The sequence below is a fragment of the Malus domestica genome, chromosome 01 (genome assembly GCF_042453785.1).
Source record: "Malus domestica chromosome 01, GDT2T_hap1".
Classification (NCBI taxonomy): Eukaryota; Viridiplantae; Streptophyta; class Magnoliopsida; order Rosales; family Rosaceae; genus Malus; species Malus domestica.
Window position 1 is genome coordinate 19,347,723 of NC_091661.1, and position 16,571 is coordinate 19,364,293.

General features: G+C 38.2%; 2 protein-coding genes across 4 annotated transcripts; one reads left to right on the forward strand and one right to left on the reverse strand.

The window, feature by feature from the left end:
* Positions 1-1,730: 1,730 nt before the first annotated feature.
* LOC139194028 (serine/arginine-rich splicing factor RS31) lies at positions 1,731-4,761 on the forward strand. 3 transcript variants are annotated; one of them, XM_070818117.1, is made up of 6 exons: positions 1,731-1,877; positions 2,015-2,133; positions 3,442-3,554; positions 3,705-3,934; positions 4,012-4,308; positions 4,418-4,761. In XM_070818117.1, the coding sequence occupies exons 2-6, from the start codon at positions 2,028-2,030 to the stop codon at positions 4,446-4,448; spliced, it is 777 nt and encodes a 258-aa protein (XP_070674218.1). In that variant the 5' UTR covers positions 1,731-1,877; positions 2,015-2,027; the 3' UTR covers positions 4,449-4,761. The 3 variants fall into 3 exon arrangements, with proteins under 3 accessions (XP_070674218.1, XP_070674219.1, XP_070674227.1); XM_070818118.1 differs by having other exon boundaries at positions 1,827-1,877; positions 1,986-2,133; XM_070818126.1 differs by having other exon boundaries at positions 1,855-1,877; positions 2,758-3,554.
* Positions 4,762-7,655: 2,894 nt separating this feature from the next.
* LOC114823898 (U-box domain-containing protein 43-like) lies at positions 7,656-14,123 on the reverse strand. Its single transcript, XM_029099676.2, has 5 exons — positions 13,658-14,123; positions 11,416-12,813; positions 10,944-11,247; positions 9,887-10,377; positions 7,656-9,209 (listed from the first exon to the last, which is right to left on the reverse strand). The coding sequence occupies exons 2-5, from the start codon at positions 12,649-12,651 to the stop codon at positions 8,223-8,225; spliced, it is 3,018 nt and encodes a 1,005-aa protein (XP_028955509.1). The 5' UTR covers positions 12,652-12,813; positions 13,658-14,123; the 3' UTR covers positions 7,656-8,222.
* Between the last annotated feature and the right edge of the window lie 2,448 nt (positions 14,124-16,571).

Genomic DNA, 16,571 nt, shown 5'->3' on the forward strand with positions numbered 1-16,571 from the left:
AGGCTTCCCATCAATAACTAAACCGATGCTTGTACACATCATATTTGTTCTCGTGATTGCCGGAGTTTTCTAACTATTATACTTCTGATTACCCGAGTCTAAGAAGTAGAATGAACCCAAATAGGTGCCTTTGTGGGGCCTTAGATGTAGGCCTTGAGGCTTCCTATCAGAGTTCATTCCTATACTTAGACTCTTTAGATCGCTGAACGGAATGAATCCAAATGGATGCCTTTATGGGGCCTTAGGTGTAGGTCTTGAGGCTTTCCATTAGAATCCATTCCATGCTCAAGCTTTCTATAGTAATCATGATATAATAGAAGGAAAACTAGAGGGTAGGTTGATTACTTGCGCCCCAAGTAACTTCGGACTTCTCGTTTATCAAGGACTGTCGTGGATGGGTTAAGTCCACATAAGGTTCTTTTTATGCCTTGAGGCCAAGGACTTTTAACTGATCAGATCTACATGCCCGAGGGCTTAGGACTTGGATCTGGTTTAAACACTGACGATATATTCAAATCGGATTCAAGTACTGAGAAAGCCTTTTAATAGTCATATTGCTAGAAATAACTTGCATATAACTGGAAGTATACAACATATTGAAAAGACAAAAACAAAGCAAAGAAGGTCGGGCAAGGTTAAACCTTATCGGGTAAGGTTGCTCGTCTTGCAGGTTCCTATCTTTGTAGTTTTGTCAAAGGTCTGAAAGCTTAGAGGGAGAGAGAGATATTACAAAAAAAATGAATCGATACTACAGCAAGGTTGAACAAGGTAGCAGAGCTATTACAAAGGGTTGAAGAGAGGGTTATCCCGAGAGGGATGAAGGCTTGTCCCGAAAGGGATGAAGGTTGACTACAGCTTTGTTTTGAAGGCAAATCTGGTTTTGAGTAGAGTTTTTGCTTTTGTTTGTTTGTTTGAGTGTCCTTATTCCTGGTTTCTCCTTCTTCTTATATAGACAACTCGGCTTTGCTCCTTGTAGCAGCAGCATTGCCCGAATGCGGTTTGAGGGTGATGACTCATCGGCTTTTTTACATGGACTGCCATCATAAAGTACTTTATGAGCTGTGTAGCTGATCAGTCTATACCACTTGGCCTTTGGGTAGGTAAGCAAGTGGTCTTCATGAGCTGCACCAAGTCAGAAAAGGCCCTTTCTGCCTTCTGGGCTTCGACTGGGCTTCGCCTATCTTCCCTTTGGGCCTCCTTTCGGGCCAGCTCCTTTCTTGAGCCCAAAGTTAACTTTTAATCCAAACAGCAGCTCAATTAATCAAGAACATTCATCCCGCACTCAGGTCCTGAGCTCAATTCCCCTCGTCCAATTTCGCTTGTATAGAAAGAAAGAAAAAACCAAGAGAAAGAAGTAAAATTTGAACTAAATGGAGCATAATGGAAGTGAAAAACCAACACTTTGTTATTTTCGTTAAGTAACGGTATTTAAATATACAAAGCTAACATTATTGTTGACGCTCTCTATAATATAGGAATTAAACTCACCTAGTAATCAAAAAGCTTGAGTTCAATAGGATTGAGTCATATACTAAAGTTTGATCGTGTTTTTACAAAACTCACTCACTTTTGAAAAACAACGCTAAAACTCTATGAAGTTTTAATTCAATAACCTTATTTATTTGGTTAGTAGCCCAAATCAAACCTCAGCAGGCCGCAAATAAAACTTCAGTAGCCCAAGTATTATTATTATTTTTTTATAAACCAGCAGCCCAATTAACACATCACATAAGTCGGATAATCGGACGGTCCGTATGCGAGTAAACGCCTGGTCCTCGGCCAGATAGGAATATAAAAGGCCCAACCTTACCCTCTCTTTCCCCAATTTTTCCTCTGCAATTCCTAGGGTTTGCTTCTCTCTGTTTTCGCCTTTTCAGGTATTTTGCTTCTCTAAAATTTAACCTAATCGATCCTTAGTTTTTCTTAATCAGCAAATAACTGTTCCGTGTTCTTATCAGTACCTGTATTATTTGGGAAATTTTCAGGGTTTTTTTTTTTTGGGTGCAATTTGCAGGAAAATAGCAACAATGAGGCCAGTTTTCGTCGGCAACTTCGAGTACGAAACTCGGCAATCGGAGCTGGATCGGTTGTTCTCTAAATACGGGAGGATCGAGCGTGTCGATATGAAGTCTGGTACGACATCATTGATTGGTTTTGATTTGTTTTTAATGCAGAATTTAAGGATTTATGTTGATTTGTTTTTAATGCAGAATTTAAGGATTTATGTCAAAGCTTCAATCTTTTCTGTTGGGGTTGATTTGTTTAATTGCCCACTATAATTCAGATGATTATCTTGGTATTTGTCGAGTTCGTGATTTTGTCGTTTAGGATTGTGTGTCTGCTGGTTGTGGATCATTGAAGAGTCTGATATGTGAATGAAAATTTACGAAATGAACTTCTGGTGTCGTGGTTTTACGGGTGTGTTTGGTTTAATTTGATCCTGCATTTGCTTGCCACCTTTCGTTGTTTTCTTTACCCTTTTTTTCATTCTCTGATTCATAGAATCAGCACCCTAGAATGTTCAGCTGTGTCTGTTGGTTTCGGGGGCTAAGGCTAAGTTTAGTTGCCAGTGCTCCATCTACCTGGCATGTGTATATTTAATCATTTGTTTTGATAAAGAACGAGTTCGGTGTAGAACTCGAGCTTGTTGGTTATGGATGTGTGACTACTTTGCCTCTTTTCCGGGAGGAAAGGAAGTGGCAACCGCAAGTTTGCAATTTCTTTGGACCAGGTTTTTAAGTGTTTCTTTTGGCGCAGGAACTTGTCTACTAATGGAAATTGATCTGAGCTTCTATCTGGGCTAGCCAACATCATGCCAAATTTTTAATTAAGGAAACCGTCCTGGTTGCCTGCTTCTCTACACTCCATTCACAGATAGCAACATTCTGCATTTTCTTCACTCGATCATCCGTTACTCACCCACTTCATCGCATAACGTTGCCATTTCACAAGAATTGTCATTGTCGGATCATTTATTTTGCCATGCCTACCACAAGTCCACCACTGTTCATAGGGGATTAAATGAAATCTGGCCATGCCTTCAATCACTGATAATAGGGGATCTTTGATTCTGCATGCCATGCCTTCCATTACTGCACTCGTGCTCTCCAAATGATAATAGGGGATCTTTGATTCTGTCATGCCATGCCTTCCATTACTGAACTTGTGCTCTCTGAATGGCGAAACATGCTTACCAATGATTCAGACTTGAAACTTTGGATTAAAACCTTTAGTATGCTACCATCATGATTTAGTTCTTCATGCAACGCCTCTACCGTCTTATGTTCATCAAGCCCCTCACGTAAATGCAGGTGTTGTTGTATTTACTTTAGTTTGTGGCAGGGGAAATATATATGAGGCTGATGTATGGCAGGGGGAAAGGTTGTATGCAGATGCTACCTTTGTTCTTTTCTGTTTCTGATTTTTTCCTCTCTGTTTCAGGTTTTGCCTTTGTCTATTTTGAGGATGAGCGGGATGCTGAAGAAGCTATCCATCACCTTGATAATAGGCCATTTGGTTATGACAGGCGCAGGCTGTCTGTGGAATGGGCTAAGGTACGATAGCTTTTCTGTTTAGAAACTCTCATTGTGGATTTTTTTTTTCTGTCGTCTCACAAGTCATGCATTGTAGTTTTTGTAGTATATATTCTGGGTCTTGACTCTTAAGTTCTTAACCTCTTAACATATTAACAATTTAATTATTAGGGTGAACGTGGTCGCCATCATGATGGGTCTAAATCGCTGGCAAACCAGAGGCCCACTAAAACTTTGTTTGTTATCAACTTTGATCCTGTTCACACCAAGGTTCGTGATATTGAAAGACACTTTGAGCCTTATGGGAAGGTGCTTCATGTCAGAATTCGTCGGAACTTTGCATTTGTGCAGTTTGACACACAGGAAGAAGCTACCAAAGCTCTTCAGGCTACACATTTGAGGTTAGTAATTTCTTACTTGGTTAACTCTTTTGACTAAAACGCTGAGAAAGTGAGGCAAAATTATATCATTCTTGCAGCAAGATCCTAGACAGGGTTGTCTCTGTGGAGTACGCCCTGAGAGATGATAGTGAGAGAGGTGATGTCGAGCGAGGTGATCGATATCGCGATAGCCCTCCTAGAAGGGGCGGTTATGGTAGGCGTGGTGATAGTCCTTATGGGAGATCGCCAAGTCCTGGTTATCGTAGGCGCCCCAGTCCTGATTACGGTCGTCCCCGCAGCCCAGTTTATGACAGGTACAACGGTCCAGTGTATGACAGGCGCAGGAGTCCTGAATATGGAAGGAATGAGAGTCCTGAATACGGCAGATACCGCAGGTATGCTTTTATACTACGCTGTTCAGTTTACTATATATAGAGATTTCAATTGCTTGTGAGGTTGATGTTATACCATTTCAGTTTGTGATTTATCATTTACTGTTTGCAGTCGCTCGCCTATCCGAAGATCAAGAACTTGAAGTCATCTGATGCAGTGGTGAGCTCATCGTTATCTTCGGTGGGTTTGCTATATAGCTTTTAGGTACATTTGTAGAGGATGAAACGTATTGTGATAGTGCTTAGTTTATGGTTATGATAGGTATTTGGATTCCAAAATTTGCTGTCGTTATCGCGTTCAAGTTGTGCTCTCTAGGGTTGGAAATAATTAAGAATGTGGCTAGGTTTCTGCTGGAACACATTGTCTTGACCCTTCTCGCATCTGTAATTTATCCCCCCGTATGGAGAAATGTTTGGATTTGGTTAATATTTAGTTCAGTTTTTGGAAAGTCGAAATGCTATGCGTATGAGTTGCAACACTTGATTTGGTTTTCTATCACGAAAACGCAATCGGTCCCCCATTTGAGGGACATGACTCGGTCACTCAGAGGAAGCTTCGTTGCATTCTGAGCAGTTCTTCCATCACATGCAAATGGAGAGATTCTCTTTTTGCAACTAATACACATGTATGTTTGTCGTTTGTTGCACCAATGGTTCTATAGATATTTGTCATGTGACGTCTTTAGTTACACGAAATTTTCTAGCGCAAATGCCACACAAATTACTTTTGGTGGTTCAGCAGTAACTCTACCCTTTGGACCCCTATCCCAAACGTTAGCCTTTTGACTTATAAGATTGATATGCTGGACAAACTAAATCGGCTATAAACCGTATATAAATCATTAAAGAGAAATAAATATTAGAGTATGTGAAAATGAAACACAGGATTTTGTACTCATGATCAAATGCACGAAATCACTTTTTTTTTTTTTTTAAGAAGAATACTCGTAATTACTTGGATATATTAGATTTACGTTGAGAATGAATTTCACTTTCATCAACTCGATTCCATAAGATTCTAGACAAATATCAGAATATTTTTTATCACTACTTCGGAACTTAATAAACAGTAAGATCACATCCAAAGGTCTTGCAATATTTTCCTTAACTCCGACGCAAAATATTTCCTACATCTAAAAATTTCAATTTTTTTCACATAAACTGTGAGTTCCCACAGTTTTCTATTGATTTTGAGAACTTTTACAACATTCGTTATAAGCCAAAGTTAGAGTCATTCTACTTGTACCACATGGTTCCTAAAATTAATTTAGGACATTCCCAAGATTTTGGACAGCTACAAATCTCTTTGGGGGCTCCGCTATTAGTTTTCATTATATTTTTTTCTAGTTTTCAACTTATAAAAATCAATGAAAAATAGTTTTGGGATCTAATAAAGGATAAAATCAAATCCAAGGGTCTTGCAGAATTTTCATTAATTCCCACGCAAAATATTACTTAAAACTAAAAATTTCGATTTTTTTTAACAAGCAGTTTTGAGAATTTTTTAAGATTCATTATAAGCCAAATTTTGAGTTATTCTAGTCTCACCACATGTTTTGTAAAATTAATTTAGGACGTTCCAAAGATTTTCGACATCTACAAATCGCTTTGGGGGCCTCGCTATTAGTTTATATTATTTTTCTATTTGTTCAACTTTAAAAATCAATAAAAAATACTTCTGTGACCTAATAAACGGTAGGCTTACATCCAAAGGTTTTGCAACATTTTCGTTAACTCATATGCAAAATATTTCCTAAAACTAAAAATTGAAAAAAAAAATTCACAACAACTATGAGTTATCCATGTTTTCTAATGAATTTTAAGGACTTTTACAAGATTCAATATAATTGAAAATTTGAGTCATTCTAGTTGCATCACACCTTTAATACAATTAATTTAGGACATTCCCAAGATTTTTTACACCTACAAATCTCTTTGGGGCCCCACTACTAATTTTTATTATTTTTTCTATTTTGAATTTTAAAAATCAATACAAAATTAGTTTAGGGACCTAATAAACATTAGGATCACATCCAAAGGTCTGGCAACATTTTCGTTAACTCCCACGTAAAATATTTCTCTAACGCCCTGCTTAGTGGGTGCAAAAAGATGCAATCTTTGTGCACGTAAAACGAGGTAGTCTTCGTGCATGCAAAATGAGGCAAACTCGAATGCACATAAAACGAGGCAAGCTTCAGGCTCGTAAAACAAGGTTGGCTTGGTGCATAAAAAACATGTAAAACGAGACGGACTCCGCACACAGAATGAGGTGAACTCAGGTGCTCGAAAAACGAGGTTGGCTTTGTGCACGCAAAACGAGGAAGGCTCGATGCACGAAAAATGCGACATGCAAAATGAGACGAACTCCACGCATGCAAAACAAAGCAAATCTGGGCGCACTAAAAATGAGGCAGGCTCCACTCACAAAAACGAGACGAGCTTCTGTCACGCTAGACGAGACAATCTCGGTGCACGAAAAATGAGGCAGACTCCGCTCACAAAAACGAGACGAGCTTCTGTCATAAAACTAGCCAGGCTTCTGGCACACAAAATGTGGCGTGTTCCGTGCATGCAAAATGAGGGGAGCCCAGCGCGCACGCACATACAAAAAAAAAAAAAGAGAAAAAAGGCAGACAAAACGAGGCGGGCCTAGGCGCACGGGGCAGCCATTGTTGCCCACATGAAACATTGGTGACGGGAGTGGAGCATATATAAGCCGCTATCAACTTTGGGCCTTGCCGTATGACTCTAAGCCTTCATGCTACATACCTCAGGTTGCGGAAGAAGCTTCGGATATGGTTTTGGCAGATGATAATCTCAGTACTAATGCTTCCGCTGTCGCAGAAGGCCGGGCCATTTACACTATCAGGAAAGCTTTTATCCGGTACATCTCTTTGTTCATCATCCTCCCTATTTCACCGTCCATTTGCAGGTACATGATATCTTCAAATGTCGGAGAGGTCATATCCATAACTGACTGCTGAGTTGGGAATACCCGAATGCATGATACCTGTGCAGCTTCTGTGAGTAAATCTGGCTACCGATGGACCCCCCCGCAACAGCTCTCGGTTTTAACCCAGCTGACATTCATATAATGAAGAAACCAACTCGGAGCTGCTTCTGGTTGCCATGTCCGTTTCTCACAGACGTGTTCAGTGTTGTTCCATTGAGTCCGAACGAGTGGCTCCTCATAATTTTGATCTCCGCACCGGTGATACTCGTCGATGAGGTTCTTAAGTTAATAGGGAGGAGAAAATTGAGAAGAAAGAAAGAGAAGACAGCATGATACAATCTAAGGTTATGATCAGTAGGAAAACAAATTCATTGCTTAATGAAAATAGAACTGGAAGTTTGAATTAAAAGAGAATATGATTCATATGAAAGGATATAAACGACACAACTTACTCGAAAAATTTATCGTGAATTTTTTGAACGTTTCCTATGTATGCACAAAGAATCCACATCCTATAGTAGAAAAAGAATTTAATTTTGGTCGAAAAATGATCTCAGCTTTCCTTACCAGGCTACCACTGGTGGCTTTGCAATGATCTCTTCTCCTTACACCAACGTACAAATCAAGCTTCAAATATACAAGCGGAAACCAAGTTCCTGCGACACCTCATTTCTATGTAAGAGCAGCACAATTTAAATTGTCAGTTTCAGTCTCGAAGCTGCTACTCCGTGTCAAGACAAATTCAATTGCGTCCCTCCGATCCCATGTCGCCAAAAACCAGATGATGGGCATACTGGACAGAGAACCATGCTGCACCTTCTTATAAAAATATGAAGGGCTCTCTCTTGTCTAGCTTTACATGGCCAGTCCCCGTGTTTAGTAATCGTTGCAAAGTTTAAGCACAAGGGTGAGTTTATGCTTGACCTTCAAATCAATGACTCGTAGCTGAATCTATGAAGCTCCTTCAGAAATAAGAAGACTGATCGTGAAGCACGTTCAAGTGAGCAAGTATTCTGGCTGCCATAGATTTTACACTACCGCTTCCACGCTGAGTTATGTCGACTAAAGGCATCTGAGCGGAGCCTCCAAACTTCTGTTTAAACTCCAGCAGCCGGAACATTCTTTCTAGAGCATTTAAGGCCTTCTCTTGCAAACTAGGGTATGGTTGAACAAGAAATTTTATTATAGGTGGGATGGCATTCGCATCTGTGAGCACCTTACTACCCATCTGCAGTCTCTCACCTTCGATTAAAGTTAATAGTGCATCTAAAGAAGCCTCACAAGCTCCAGGATCAGGTTCCCCAAGAATCCTAACCAGTGGGCCCACTGCACCAGCCTCCACAAGGCAAAATGATGAAACAATGCCACAGATTCCACCATGAACAGGGCATCTGGTTTCTGGTGGGGCCGAGAAGCAGCAGAATCCTTTGCGGTTAGGTGAAGACCTGCTCAACTGTGGTGAACTCTTTGAAAATAGAGAAAGAGATATGGCTGCACGTTCCTTTGTCAATGAGGTTCCAGACTCCAGCAATTGTACGAACAATGGGATAATGCCAGCTTCAGCTGCACTCTTTTGCCATTCCAAGTTTGTTGGAGCAGTGAAACGACAAATGGCTCCGACCGCATTCTCTATCAACTGATTTCTATGGGAACCATTCTGGAGAAAATTGAGTATGACAGGTAGTGCCCCATCATCCATAAGCCACTGTGTGATCTCGGGGTTTTCCGGAATGTTAGAGATAATGCCCATTGCAGAAGCAATCTCTTCTTCGTCATCAGAAGTTTTGATGATCTTGAATATAGTCTCAATGCACTTCTGATTCACATGCTCCAGGATAGTGGTGACTTCACTGCCGCGTTCTACTAAGCAAGAGAACAGCTTTACAGCATTTGCTCGTAGGTTTAGGTCATCATTCTCGCACAACTGAACCAATACTTGTAAAACCGAGGACTGTAAAAGTAACAAAATCAGTGAAATCTTATACAACGCTTGTCCAGCAGAAGCAGATTAAATCAAGTTAGCATCTGGTAAAGATGTTATTATATCAGGTTATGAGATAAACTGTAGAAAAAGAACTGGGAATTAAACTCTGAAATTCAATGAAAGGCTACCTCTGATTTAACATTTTCTAACTTCACATTTCAATCAACCCAGAAGAACATGGTATATCCATAAAGGAGACGATAACTCAAAATATATCAATAAATTCTATAAATACAACCTTCTCTTAATAAAGCTTCAATTAATTTCTATTTCTTTTTGCATAAATTATTTGTATGGGAATTTGGATGTGCGTCACAAATCCAAATTGTGCATGCACTACCCCAGTTGTTAGCGCAAGAGGGTAATGGAGGAAAGTTGAGTGAAGATGACTACTAATTGCAAAACATAATAAATCCCATTGCATTTTCTTAGAAGGAAAGAAAAAGGCCTGTCAGTTGAAGCTTCACTTCATATAATTTCAGTTGATATCCCTTTGAACCTTCGCCTACCTCCCAAGTTCTTATGAGACTAGCCACATTTATATTCGAACCTCTAAATCCTGTTAATATTCTAATAGTAGATTTGTGTGTGCAGGAAAGCAATTTTTATTGAAATTAAAATCTCTTGTAAAATAAGATGCACACCTGCATCAACTTGCTCTTGATACTTGTAGCAGAGGGGGATTGACATAAGGTGTGGAAGGTCCGAATGATGCTTTGCTGTACATTAGGCCCCATCAAGCTAATCAAAGAGAAAAGCTTGACAATATCTTCATCTGATTCCAAAAATGAAACGGGTGTCTGGTTGGATTCTTGAGACGCCATTGACATGGAGAGTTGCATAATCGTGGCTGCTATATATTCACGCAAACTTGATGATGACGGACGAAGATTGAAAAGAAGGTCAAGTAATGGGCGTTCTGCACCTTCTCGAATCATCTGTAGACCATTTTTAGGTAAGCTTGAGAGGTTTCTAAGAGCTCTAACAGCCACCATTTTAATTGGAATGTCACCATGTGAGACCATGTAAAGAAGCGGACTCATTACTCCTCCTTCAACCAAAGATTCTTTATTGTGGTCGGTCAACTCCATCTCCGCCAAATTTGATGCCATGACTGTTTTTACATCCTCCGGTCCTGAATAAAAGAAATACAAAAGTTATAGCAAATAACTTTCTTTACTCAATAGATGAACCCTTAAGACACATAAAATGTGCCAAATACAAACTGAAAATCCATTGCATACCTAAGGCTATCTTAAGTATAAACATACAATAGATAGAACACGTTTAAGCTTTCATAAACTAAACTAAAAGACATATTAATGTATAAATTGAATTTTACATAATCATATCCAAGTATGCAAAAATGTAAACTAATGGAATTCAATTGGATTTGGTGAAAAAACAGATTGCAAAAGAATAAATTGTACTGATAAAATTTAAATTGCTAAACTTGTGACTACAAACAATATGAAAAATCAGAAGGTACCAGTTAGATATATTACTAAAGGTTGCAAAAAATAAAAAATAAAAAATTGAAAATTGAACCTCGTAATTGTAGGTTGACTAAAGGTTGCAACTTTAGCTTCAAAATATCTATTTTGGTATTTTACAGTCTTTATGAGTGTACAACCAGAAAACAAAGAAAAGGTCCTGTATAAGGCATTTATGAGAAATCAAGATGAAAGAATATAAGAGAACCTGTAGTGAGACGCTGCAGCAAATGTTTAAAATAGTTTGCCTTCGCCATCTGTATAACATTCTCATCAGAGAATGACAGATTCTCCAGTAGCTCTTGTGCATCTCTGGCTGCCCGATTATCATCACTGTTGGACATGGTAACTAATAGGAGTATGCAGCCTTGAACCTTCCCAATGCATTCTCTTATCAAATTACTTTTTGATAACTCCAAAAGTAATGCAACTGCTAACTTCCTTTCCTCAACACGGCGCCCAAGTGAACGAACAATAGATTCAATGCCATTATCAACTATGGCAATTCTTTCCTGCAACAATATTTTCAAAGTTAGCCATACAGGAAGGATTTAAGAAAATCAAATGTGTAGGAAAATGAAGAACAACATTGTTCATCAAAAGAATATCACAGCAGAGAGAGAGGGGGAGAGAGAGAGAGAGAAGAGTACACGATGTAGTTACAGTAAACAAAGTATTACCTTCGCATCATCACTATCCTTCACCAAAATGCAAAGGATGAGAAGAGCATTGTTCCTTATCTCAGGAGTTTTAACAGCAAGAAGTTGAATGAGAATAGGTATGTAGTTCTCCAGTATGATCCATTCCTTATGCAATTCTCTTTGTTTACAGAGATCTAGTAAATCACCCAGGCAATCAAGCACTTCTTCTTCTTCTTCAGATTGGAGTTTTGATTTCAAGGAACCAATCATAATCATCGTATTTCTATCCTTCCATTCTTCTATGGATTGTCGGAGAGTTTTATTGGGCCGCAAAATTGATCTGTCCAAAGAAGTCATGGTCATGGGGCATGATTTGTTCCCATCAGCAAACCACTTCTCTATAGCACTTCTCTCAAATGTCTGTCCAGAAGAAGTTTCCACAGGGTCTATCATAACATCCCTGGTGATTGGACAACAAAATGATTGAAGTGGTTCCAATGGTTGAGACCCTAAAGAATTCCGCTTAATCATATATTTCATTTCTTTCTCCTTAGAAGATGAAGCTGCATCAGCCCCTTCTAATAAAGCAATTATCTGTTCCATCTGTATAGCTTCAGCCTGGTCTTTCCTCAGCCGAGCATTTTCTATCTCATTCCTGAATTCCTCTAATTCCTTCTTGAAGACTGACCTCTCAGTTGAGATTCCGATTGCCCCTGCTATGAGAACCACCAAGTTATTTGCATAAGCACGATCAACGTTTCTCTCCTGGATTCCAGACTCAATTTTGTCCAAAATCTCTTCTTCTGCTATTGCTGCCCTGAACTCAGCTCGCTGCATATTATCACAAAGCTTTTCAATTTCTTCAACTATGCCAGATGAAAGATCTAGTGAAGTCAGGGGAAGAAGACCTAAAGCCCGACTGATCTCTTTCATAGTGTCTCCTAGGCGCTTAACTATTGTTCGGCAATGCATTAAGAGATACACTTTGTTTCTCTTCCTGCACTCAAGTGTCAGTTGCTTTGCACCTCTGATTTCTCGGTTAAGAATGGCCATAACATTGCTTAAGCTCTCAGAATGAAGAACAGCTTTCTTGTTCAACTCCTTTAAGATGGGGACTATCCTTTCCAGATAAGTTGAAAGCTCTTTAAACGTTTCCTTCTTAACAAGGACATCCCCGGCAGCAGCTGAAATTTCTAAAATGGCCTCCACTATTTGAGAAATGATTTCTGAAGCCGGAGCAGATGCAGCATTTGAAACCAAGTCTACAGCCAACATTTTGAAACTCACCAACACTAGGAAGTGAGATCCTCAATTTCCATTTGATTGCACAACTGACAAAAAAAGCAGAAGCCTTGCAGGACAACAACCTCGAGCTTCTGATCCGAAATAGTTTTCATGCCTGCTTTACCTTCCATTTTTCTCTATATACCTTTCAATCTGAAATATCACAGTATTTTCTTAGTTTTAGTAATGCTACACTAGAATGATTACACTTGAATGTATTCCCTCATATACATATGGACCAACTCTGCATTAAGAGCACCAAATAAAAATCACACGAAACTGAAAACTGCTTATAAATTTTCTGTTTGGTTGCTGAGAATTAAGTCTTGTATTCTCTTTAATTCGACACATTGAGGGTTCCGCTTCTGCTCAATGTCCCGAATCTACTCACTAGTCTTCAATTACCCATTTTTCAGAAATCAAAACAACATGAAGTAACACTAGAACTGCCAGTTTCTTCACTACCCCTTCCGTTTCCTCAGCGAACAAAAGAAAGGTCGTTTTGGTTAGTTTATCAACAATTAAATGACGGACGGTAAGCTCGTTTATAAATCTTTATTGGCTCTAATGAAGTATAGGTCCCTTGTTTCATTAAAAAAATCTTGAAAATTTTGTAATTTACCGAAACTAGTTCTTCTTTTCCTATTTCGCTCAACAACGGAATTAACAGAACTATCCTAGACACTACAATCCCAGAAGAAACGACTAGCGAACCCGAAAACAATTACTTCTGGCATACCCTAGCGACAAATATCATGCATTTGCAACACAGAGAATTAGAAAGCACAAATACTAGTAAATTCTGGTCCTAATTCAAAAATCTGAAATTAATAATGCTTCCTTTTCCACCTTCTCTCTTCAATTTTGGGCTCGAATTGCAATCCAGAAGGACCCCCATTAAACATCAAATATGCAAATAACCCAGAATTCCAAAGACCCCATTTAGTCAACACAAAAGTCTTCACTGATTGAAGAAGATAAAGTTCAAGAGACATACCTGAGAAAAAGCTCATGCCCACCAAAACTCACAGCACCATCACTCTTCTCCCCACAATTTTCCAGGGATACGCACCCAAGAAACCCTGTCAAAAATACACAGAATATTTCAAAAGTAGAGGAATAAAAGGGATTTCCTTTCTCTTTTTATCTCTTTTGGGTAATTTGGAAAGTTGTAATCTGAGAAATAAGTCGTCTTTTAAGCTTGTGGGGAGACTGAAGACTCCCACTTTCCCCCACTCTTGACTCTTTCTTTGAAGGGCCTGATTGAAAAAAACACAAAAGACCCGTTCCTTAATTTCTGAGGTAAATTTTTATAGCAGCAAAAGATAAAGTGGGAAAATTAAAAAAAGAAATCATCTTTTCTTTCTGGGTCTTTTGCTTTGATCCTTATGGAGCTTTCACATTCAGCTCGGCAAGGCAGCTTCAGCAATCGTTGACTGAAGTAGCATCAAAACTGTGGACCCAAAGAAAATATAATCAAAATTGAAGTTTAAACGACATCCTTTTCTGCCTTTTTTTTTCTGAAAAAAAATAAAAAATTAGCTGGTGGTTTTGTCATTGCAGTCCATTCTTTTCAGAGGCCGAAAAAACATTTTAGCCTTCCCCGACCATCATCCTGTGATTCACCGCTTCCAGGAATCTAATTCAGGACGTGCTTTGTAAAATACGGGCTTGTAATTCGTTCTCAACCACTAAGCAATCATGTGGTAATTCATCATTTTTAGCTTCTCTTACACACTTATTAAGTTTTTTTACGTTTAATTAATTCAATTTGATGACTAAAAATAAATAAATAAATGTGTAAGAAGCTAAATGGGGTCTTTGGAATTCTGGGTTATTTGCATATTTTCTCATTTTACACCATAAAATATTAAAATGTAAATTGATAGAGATTATATATTCAAAAGAACAAAAATTGTAAATTGATACAATTTCAAAACTTTAATGCGAAAGAATTAAATTTTGAAAATCTTTTTAAATCTGACGGGACGGATGGAAAATGTAATTAGCCCTAAAAAAACATATGGAAAAAAAAAGAAGAAAATTAATTCAAGATTGGAAAAGTCAATAACATAGGCATTGCCATGAGCCATCATCCGTCTTTGAAAAGTATGAAGTTCTTAAACACGTATTGGTTGCGGGGCCCATTTCCGTCTCAATAGTCAATTACTTTGTTTCTTTTCTTTTTCCACAAAAACAAGAGAAATTTTGATCTCCATTATCCCACATTTTTCACATTTGTGGAATTTTACTTAACAATGTTTAATCGATAAAGAATTATGGAGCTTGCAATGTCTTGTAATTATGATATTCTGGTCCTAAAAGCACTTATGTTGGCAATGATTTTCTGGTCCTAAACGCACTTATGTTGGCAGCCAAACACTCAGCAAAGTACCAAAAGCACCTCTTGTATTTTTAACATTTAGAAAACAATCTGTTTTTTTGTGAACACCCTCCTGCAAACTTATGGTGTAAGACCATCTCCAACCGAACGAGGGTCAAATGGCTCGTTTTAGTCCTCTAGTCCTCCAAGATATTAATATTTTAATGAACAATAGATAATCATATTTGTCTCCATCTCCAACCGATAACCAAAGGGCTATAGGGCTCGTTTTAGCCCTATCACAAAAAAATTGTCTCCAACCGAAGGCCATAGGGCCACACATAATTTATTATTTAAATTTAAAAACTATAACAACTAAATTTGAAAGCAACAACAATTTATATTTAAAAACTACAAATTAAATTTAAAAAAAATATTAACTTAAATTTAAAACTACAACAACTTAAATTTAATATCCATAATCAACATTATCTTCATCATCCGCCATTGTAGGAGTATAATCAGAGGTAAACAATTGCCGCCGGGTTATAATATCTTTTTTTTTTTTATCAAAATAGGGCTTACTCATTGTAGTGTAATTTGAAGTGTTCTTTTCCATATTATTATCATCCATCTCTTCTTGTATTTGTTTGGCCCGTTCTTCATGCCTACGGTTCCTTTCTTCCACGGCAATGACATTTTGCTCCACCATTAATTGCAATGAGGCTGCCACTTCCTTTTGAGCGGCGTAATCATCATTTGCCTTACCATTTTCCTTCAACCTTCGGGCCTTGTTTTGTCTCATAGCCCTAGGTATGGAACCTTCACCCAAAGAGGGATTTTCTACCCTTATTTGTTGAATGGTAGGAGATCCATCTTCATCCATATTTGCAGCTGAGGATGCAGTTCTGAACACCAATGTATGAGCTACTCTATGTTGAGGTGATCTTCAAATAACACCCAATCTTTAGAAATTTCCGAACAACCGTGAAACTGAAAGGGTTTCAAGCTACCCTCCATATACAATTCCTCCGCTTGGCGTACCTAGAAAATATAATTACAAAAATTCAAGGAAATTAATTTATGAAAATAAATGTAATATAATTAAATGTATTTACAAAAATTAAAGGAAAGTAATTCATGAAATTAAATGTAATATAATTAAATATTTAAAATAAATTGTGAAAACACTTACTTTGTTGTAGTAGTTAGCGCTGCTTTCATGTCTACTTGCAGCTGCTAACAATGCTTGATATCATTTGTTCAAACTTGGGTGAAGATGTTTCTTCCATCTTGAAGAACAACTCTCATGGTTTCGGATATTCAGTGGAGTGGTGCCTTCATAGAAATCTAAGTATTTTTGGACACACGAGTCCAAACACCTTCACTTGTTTGAGAACTCCCCCTCACACTATCTTCCGACACCCATCTCTAAGCCCTGCAAATAGCTTCATCTTCTTTTCGGGTCCAAACCCTACCTTTCATTGCAGATAAGGCCATTTAAAAATTATTGAAAGAATTGAAGAAAATATTTTTGAAAGAGGTAAGAAAATATGAGAATTGAAATGGTGAAAAATTTGTGAAGAAT